We start from the raw sequence: 8537 nt of genomic DNA, 5'->3' as shown, positions 1-8537 counted from the left end.
GTACTGGAGAGGGGCGCGCAGCCAGGCTGGCGGGTGGCAAGACCTCTGAGTTAATGTATAATTTCGAGCAGATGGCGGGGGCTGGTGGCAGCCTGGGACCAGCTAATGAGGGACAATTAGCCCCAAACCTGGTGGGGGAGGTTGAGAGAGTCAGACAGTGAGGGCAGATATTTGCTCCTCAAACAGTCTGGTGCTCTGGGCAGAGGGCTGAGTGGCTGAGCCTTTGGGTTGGCTAGGCCCCCCTGCCAGGGTCCATCCTCTCTTTTCCCTCCCCCCATCAACTCTAGGTCGAAAGCCTCTGTTTGTTCAGACCCAAGAGCGCGTTGTAAAGGCGGGGGGAGAGAGTAGTTTATGGGGGAAATCGCTGCCACCACCATCTGCCAGGGCTTGCCCCTTCTCCCCCTGACACCCCTCTCTCCACCCCTCATGCAGCTGTCTATGGGAATAGCAGGTCAGGACATGGAGCCTTGCGCCCCCAGATGCAGGGGCAGATGTGGGGGGGAGGGAAGAGGCAGGAAAGAAGGACTAAGAGCAGGGCTACCACAGGACTTCGGTGGGACCCTCTGTCACCCAGGCATGGCTGAGTAGAATGAGCAGCGGTCCCAGATGCCCAGGGATTGAATGGGCTCTGTGGGTACTAGTGGATGTGCTGTCCTCCCCATGGTGCTGAAGCCACCTGCTACAATCTCCCTTCATGGCCCGGAGCTCTAGCCCAGCCTGAGGAAGCTGGAGGAGGCTAGGAGAGGAGGGGAATATATGTGGGGGGGAAGATAGAACACCCATTTCTGTGATACATTTGGCCCTGCTTTGAGAACAACAGTTCTCAACCCTAGGATTAAGCTGGATGTACAACACCCACCCCCATTGCCCCCCAAACCAAAGCATTTACCAGTGAAATCCATTCTTCCACCCTCTGGGTCCAGTCTTATTGCCCTACACCCTGCTTACTTTCAGCCTGACTTCTGAGAGGATTTCATAGAATCCAAGGTATGGAATGGACCCAAAGGACTTTCTATGTTGGATCATTCATGAAGGATCTGCCCAAGACCATTGTGGTAAAGAAGCTTCCATCACTAGGGCTATGTTTCACTTTCAGCACCCCACTCCACAAGAGCCACCTAGCCAGCTTCTGGTTTCGCTCACCCCAACAGTGATCCAGATAACCTGTGGTGTCCTCTGTGGGCACAAGAGCTCCATTCATAACACAGAGTCCAAAAGCACCAAATCCCTAGTGGAATGGAGCCTGATAACATCTAGAGATGGAAGAACGACAACCAAGCCGCACATCTCCTCACAAACACCCCACCTGCAGCCCCCCTACTCTTAGAAGCTCATTACCAGCACCGCCGTTCCCAGAGTTCTATAGTTCAGGGTGCCCTATTTCTAGGCAAAAATGCATTCTTGGTGTCACCTCAGTCAAGGCGCCAGTTGGAGAATTGGTGAAGACGCTCTGTGGAGAGAGCTGGTGCTTTGTGATACGCGCTTTTCCACACGGACCGTCATTCTCTCAGAGATTTAGGAGCCAACTTGGTCAGTATTAGGAATGAGTCTATACACGCATCTATCTTTCACAGTTATATACGTAAGACCCAGGAGTTGACCCCAAAATCTGGCATGTGCATTCTGGCTGGGCAGCTGTCTTGAGGTTCTGGAAGTCACCCTTGGGCTTTTGTGCATTCAAAGTCTTGAGGATGCTGTCTGAAATTCCTCCATCTTGCATATTCCCCATTCCCTTCAGGAGTCCTGGCCCCTGAGTGGGTGCACTCAGGGTCCAGGGGGCCTGTGTGAGAGATGGCTCTATACCTTCTTTAGGGTGACAGGTGGACACCAGGTGGGCTCTGAGGACTTCCCATTGAAGGACAGAATGGGTCATTGGCTGTGGCTTGCTCTGCCTCAGGGCCGGTGTCAGTCAGCCCCATGCACACCTCCCTCCTCCTCTCTCCTCTGCTCATGGCCTGTGACATCACTGGCTGCTCCCAGAAGGCTGCCCTCTGCTCCTGAGCACGGGCTCTCTATAGCTCTGGACCCCCTGGCAGGACTGAAGCAGGAGCAGAGTGGAGGCTGTTACTAGGACCAGACCCCCATGAGCCCTGGAGCCTGCAGGGGTCTCAGGAGCCCAGCATAGGAGACTGAGACCCTCCCGCTGAAGCACCCACTTCATTGCCTCCATACAGGTAGCTCACCTGCAGGCTCATTGTCTGCTCTGCCTCCCATGCTGTCTCCATGTCTTTGTGTGACCAAGCCAACCTCCCTCCTCCTCTGTCTTTGCACCCTAGCACCTTCCTGTCCCTCCAACTCCCTACCCTGCTTTCCTGTCTTGGGAGTACCAGCTCTTTCATCAGACAAGTTATTAGGAATGTCAGGAAGGAGCGGGGTGGCTGTTGGAATGGGGTTTCTGTGCGTGAATTTTACATTTGGAGATGATTTGGGTTTGGATGTTGAACCTGAGTCCCCACTTCTCTGAGTTCTGGTCACTTAGAGGGGACACTCAGTCACAGCAAAGGTTTGGCTGATATCCTGAGCTCCCATCCCCCTGCCCTGGCAGAGCCCTTTCTATTCCCAGCTTGACTCTCCTCTCTCCATTGCTTTGGTGGCAATTACACAAACATGAAGCAGGGGTGGAGGCAGAGAAAGAGCCCCAGGATTAAGAGCTGGAAATTTTGGCTTCTGGTGAGGGACTGGCTTCTAACCCTCCTTGAGTTTTACTCCCTGGGTGGCCCCTGATTTGTGGAACCCCAATCTGTGCCTCAGGTTTTTGTTTTTGTTTTTTTTTTGAAAGATCTCTGCCTTCTTTCCTGGCTTTCTGGAAAGATGAGAGCTTGAAGGGGAATGTGTCTCTATCTCCCTGGACAGGAGTGAGTAAAAGCCATTTCAGCCACTGAGTTAGAAGCAGCTCTGCATTCCATACTCTGGGCTTTCCTTGTTTCTCCTGTGCTCGTCTCCTCTTCCCGGCTGCACTGTAATCTCTCAGAGGGCAAAAACCTTGTTCCTTTTCTTTCCACTCCCTTCATCCTGAACAACCAGCAATGTGCTGATGATTAATACTTTATTCAGCAAGCAATTGCAGATTAGTGAGCTGAGCCAAGACGGCATAGTTACTGCAGGAAAGTTCTATGCACAAGCTGTTTTCTGGGGTGCCCTCCAGCCCTGCCAGGGTTCCAGGCAAGAAAGGAGGTGGTTTCTACTCCCATTACTTGCTGACGAAAGCAAGAAAGGCATGGTGGCCCAGGATCTGCCTCCTTTGCTGCTCAGAGACTCTCTTGTGCTCACAAGGTATTCTGTGTTCGCTCTCTCCTGCTCCTCGCTCTCTTCCTTCCACACGCCTTTCATAAGTGTTAGTTCAATGAGAGAGTGTCTGATCCCAGACAGTTGGTCTCTGAGAGTGCAGCTGCTTCACTGTAAGATCTAGAACTCTCCAGAGTTAAAAGGAACCAACAACCCCAGCAGGTTAGAAGATGCCATGAGATGTGTCTTCCAAGCCTAGACTTGATGCTTGTTCATCTTTACTTACAGTGGGTGGGACCAGAGCCTCAAAGCCCAGGGTTGGAGCTGAGCCCCCATGTTTCCCCAGGGCTTCCTGGAGACGATTAAAAAATCAGGAGCAAGACCCCCCCCCCCAAAGTGCTCTGAGGAAAGCTTTCTCGCTGGTGGTTTGGGGAAACTAAGCTTAAGAGCTCCCTGATAGTGAATGCAGTCTTGAACCTGGTCTCTAGCCTCAGACCAGGGCAAATGGGATTTTTGGGCACCGATGCCCTCTTCTGGCTGGGCAGGATATTCTAAGTTTTGGGTTTTGACCCTGTTGAATCTGAACTTAGGAGGCCCAAGCACATCACCCAGGGCTGAGAAGGCTTTTGTGGGGTCAGAGACAACAGTGGTCCATTTGCAAAAGGGAAAGCCTGAGCATTTTTATGCATAATCCTTTTCTACTGCCCTGACCTCTGACAATGGAAAGCGTGAGAAATGAGAGCCTTCCCACCCTCCAAACTCTTATCAGGACATCCAGAAAGATCCATTCCTCTGCTGGCCCTGTCATATGTTAGTTCATCACTGAAGGGTGTAGGTAGAGAGAATTTGAATTTTCTCAGCTAACCTGCTGGCAAATTTTAGAAACCTGACCCTCTGTCATGACGTACTACAACCCAAAACCACTCTGAGCAAGAGACTTCACCCAAATAACCTCGGTCATTGCAGACCCACCCCAAGACCAAAGAAGGAGCTTCTAGGAGGAATCCCTTTCCCCAGACTTCCCAGTTCTTGCCCTGCTGTGAAGAGTGTTGGCCTGGAACATGCCACAGGATGGTAAGATGCCTGGGAGGAGTGGAAAGAACAGGCTAGTGTAAGGAGAGAGGGAGTACCTCGGAGCCCTGCTTCCCTCTACTAGTTTCCATGCCCTTGGCCTGTGTTCTGGGGGAGCTTCATCCAGGCACTTCCTCCCTGCTCCACCTGCTTCCCTTAGATCACAGGGCTCAGCGCAAATGGCCCCAAAGCAAAGACTCACCCGTGCACCGCCTTCCAAAGAGAGTGGGAGCTGGGGGGCTCTGGGGGAGGACTTTCTCTGTGCTGGGAAGCAGACCAGAGCAGTCCGAGGAACCCTCCCCAAGAGGGTCCTCCATGCTGCAGGTGGGCTGGGGAGAGGGGAGATGTGTGGATGCCTCCTTCTCATGCCCAGGGATCAGCAGTGTGAATCAGCTGGGGGGGCTGTTTGTGAACGGCCGGCCCCTGCCCCTGGACACGCGGCAGCAGATTGTGCGGCTGGCAGTCGGTGGGATGCGACCCTGCGACATCTCCCGGAGCCTTAAGGTAGTAGGGTTTACGCAGTGATGGGGACGACAAGCAGGGACAAAGCACCCTCTTAAGGCAAGTCTGAGGCTGTTGCAGACTCTGAGGACTCTGGGGGCTTGGGCTACTTCCTTGGAGACCCCCTCAGGGTCCGGGGTGGGGATCTTCAGGCGCCCAAGGGTGAGACTGAATGCTCAACTCTGCAGCCTGGGCCAGTAAGTCTCACTTTGCCTTGTAGCCTCCTTCCGCCCCAGGAACACTCACCCTCTCCCAATCATGCCATCATCTGTCCCTGCTTCTCACCTGACCCAGGTATCTAATGGCTGTGTGAGCAAGATCCTAGCACGTTACTACCGCACAGGTGTCTTGGAGCCCAAGGGGATTGGGGGAAGCAAGCCTCGTCTGGCCACACCCCCTGTGGTGGCTCGAATTGCCCAGCTCAAGGGTGAGTGCCCTGCCCTCTTTGCCTGGGAGATCCAACGTCAGCTCTGTGCCGAAGGGCTCTGCACCCAGGACAAGACTCCCAGTGTAAGTTCTCTCCCCTCCCTGCACCAGGGCTGGGAAACAGGTTGTCTGGGGAGAAGACCCCTTCGTACTTGGTAGTGGGGCCACCCCAGGCTGGGCAAGCAGGGCTGAGGGGCTCTCCTCTGAAAAGTGGTGTCCTGGGACCAGAGAGAAGAAGAAAGCATGGAAAGAGAGAAGGCTGCCCTGGGAATGATGTGTGGGCCCAGAGAGAGGAGAGAAAGGATATTGAGGAAATATCCTCAGGATATAACCCTGGGTCTGCACACCATCTCCCCACTCAACACCTCGACTCCCCCAGGTCTCCTCCATCAACCGCGTCCTGCGGGCGCTCCAGGAGGACCAGAGACTGCCCTGGGCACAGCTCAGGTCTCCAGGTGGGTCTTGGAGCTGCCCCCAGGGATGCTCAGAGCAAATGTCAGCATTTTACAGTTTGCAAAGCACTTTCTTATTCTTTCTTGGATCACCCTCACAGAAAGACAGTAAGGAGGGCCTGGCAGGGAGTATTGTTCTTTCCTGGCAGAAGAAAATTGAAGCTCAGAGAAGGGAAGTGGCTTACCCAAGGTTACCAGCTAGTTGTTGGCAGGTCCTGGAACGGAAATCAGGTCCTTGGCCCTCAGGTTCACAGGATCTGCCAAGGAAGTGAAAGGACTGGAACTTCCACACCCTCCCTCTGCCTCGTGCACAGCTCCTCAGGGCACCCTTCAGGTTCCGTGCAATCATGGAAAACCTGGACCAACCTTGCGGCTGTTTCCCCAAACACTAAGCACGCACCCGACCATGGCACTGGGTGTCCCCCCAACTCAGTGCTCCTGAAGTAACCACCAAGGAGCTGTGAATGTCCTGCCAGCACGGCTCTGCTCTTATACCCACGCCGTCCGCTGTCCAGAGCCCCAGGGGCTTGGGAGCCCCATCTGAGAAGAATCACTATCACAAACCACCACAAGCCTTTGTCCCCCTTTACAGCTGTTTTGGCTCCAGTCCCTCACACTCCCCATAGTGGCTCTGAGGCTCCCCGGGGTCCCCACCCAGGGACTGGTCACCGGAATCGGACTATCTTCTCCCCGGGCCAAGCTGAGGCGCTGGAGAAAGGTGCCTGGGCTGGGGCAGGCAGTGGGCTAGAGGGTGCTTGGTATGACACGTGCAGGCAATGCCCCAGTGGCCTGTGGGCAAGGCTGAGAAGTGGAGGCTGTGGGTGGCTCTGCCTTGGGGAGGAGGGTAGTTTAGGGTTGCAGCAGGTGGAAGTGGAGGCGAGGGGGCACCCAGGCCTGGCTCCTCTCCCCTTGCCCTTACTATGCGAGCCTCGATCTCTGCAGAGTTCCAGCGTGGGCAGTATCCTGATTCAGTGGCCCGTGGAAAGCTGGCTGCTGCCACCTCTCTGCCCGAGGACACGGTGAGGGTGAGTGAGCTGTGCCACGCAGTGTGCACAGCCCAGCAGCAGAAAGAGTCCGGGCTGAGAAGGCTTCGGGGTCCTGAGGTGGAGAAGGAGGCAAGAAGGTGGAAACAGATTTGTTTGTAGCAGAAGTCAGACCCAAGACCCTCCTCGCTCTCCTGCTGATTGCTCTCCTCTCTTCCCCACTCCAAGCCTTTGCGGTGAGGGAGGGGACAGAGAACAAAGGCCAGAGAAGGGAGGGAGTACAACTCTGAGGAAGGGTCTGCACTCTGGGTCCAGACCAGGAACACGTGGTGAGACAGTAGGTGTCGGGGCAGAGAGCACAGCCCGCTACGCTGTTTCTGCACTCCCTCAGGTCTGGTTTTCCAACCGAAGAGCCAAATGGCGCCGACAAGAGAAGCTCAAGTGGGAAATGCAGGTTCCAGGTGATTTCTCTGCACACCTATCCTTCCGTGCATCCACTCACCTCCCCACCCATCCTTCCGTGCATCCACTCACCTCCCCACCCATCCTTCCGTGCACCCACTCACCTACCCACCCATACTTCCATGCATCCATCTATCCACCCACTCATCTATCCATCCATCCATCCACCCACCCACCACACATTTACTTGGCATCTTCCATGTGCCAGGCCCTGCGTTAGATACTTGGTATTCAGTCTCAGTTCTTCAGGTTTGCACTGTCCCCAGTTTACTATCCATGAGATTTAATCCTTCTTCCCCAGTCTCCCAAGGCTCTGCCTTGGGGAGGAGCCCAGTTAGGGTTGTAGCATCCGTCTCCTCCCATCCCTGCCAGAAGTTGCAGCCTTTCCTAGAACCTCCCTGCTATTCCCCACTCCTGCCCACTCTCTAGACCCATTCCTCCTTCCGAGTGGATCTGCTCTCACACTGTAGGTACTTCCCAGGACCTGACTCTAACGAGTGCCTCGCCAGGGACCACCTCTGCACAGGTATCCAGGAAGAGAGGGGGAGTTTGTGAACTGGGAAGACAAGAGCTCACTGCTGCTCCCATTCCCAGTGAGGCCGGGGCTAGAACTCCTGACTGCTCCAGGTTCCTACACTGCACACTTGAGAAAGCCCCATCCTCATAGTCTACCATGTGAATGGTACCCTCGGAGTTGTACAGGGTACAGCCAGAGGCGGGGGCAGCCTTAGAGCCCCAGGTCTGCTGAACAGGAGCCATCGCTGACAGTGGTGGTGGTCTCTTGCTTTTTCTAGCGGTCACCCTGCAGTGTGCCCACAGCAGTCCTGCCTGCCCTGGAATCCTTGGGTCCCTCCTGCTATCAGCTGTGCTGGGGGACAGCACCAGACAGGTGTCTGAGTGACACCCCACCCCAAGCCTCTCTCAAGCCCTGCTGGGGTAAGAATCCATAGGCCAGGCCTCACTCCTGCACGGTGTGGGGAGTGCTTACTTCTTGACCCACGAGAGGGCAGGGATTTTCAGTCGGAGTCATCAAGGAATCTTGACACAGATTTCTTCATTCCTTGCATGGCTTACAAGGTTGAACACGAGCACCCCTGGAGTCCATAGTACCACTGACAGCCTTAGCAGGAAAAGGGGATGGGATTGGGATTTGATGCTATATATATATATACCCATCATGTATATACAATGTCTGTCCCTCTCCCCACCAGTGACTTTGAGGGGTGGGAAGACAGCAACAAACCCAAACTCACCCTCTCTTTGTCCCCGCAGGCTACCTGCCTCCTGCAGCTGAGCTCCCTGGATTCAGTCCTACTCTGCCACCCTTGCCCTTCCTTCCATTGCCTCCATTGCCAGTCTTGGTGCCCCTGAGGCCTTGCTCTGGCCCAGCTCCCCACCCCTGCAAGGCCTGGAATGA

General features: G+C 54.9%; 1 protein-coding gene across 1 annotated transcript; it reads left to right on the top strand.

Moving 5' to 3' along the window:
• The first annotated feature begins 2048 nt into the window (after positions 1-2048).
• PAX4 (paired box 4) lies at positions 2049-8537 on the top strand. The gene is given in 13 exon segments (XM_011230071.3): positions 2049-2174; positions 4192-4299; positions 4670-4800; positions 5092-5307; positions 5603-5678; positions 6268-6393; positions 6618-6700; positions 7050-7119; positions 7591-7646; positions 7915-8056; positions 8393-8406; positions 8408-8464; positions 8466-8537. Coding segments are annotated over 12 exon segments (1056 nt in total). The 5' UTR covers positions 2049-2174; positions 4192-4286.

Source organism: Ailuropoda melanoleuca, chromosome 1, assembly GCF_002007445.2.
Source record: "Ailuropoda melanoleuca isolate Jingjing chromosome 1, ASM200744v2, whole genome shotgun sequence".
NCBI classification, from domain to species: domain Eukaryota; kingdom Metazoa; phylum Chordata; class Mammalia; order Carnivora; family Ursidae; genus Ailuropoda; species Ailuropoda melanoleuca.
This window is presented reverse-complemented; position numbering and strand designations above follow the sequence as displayed.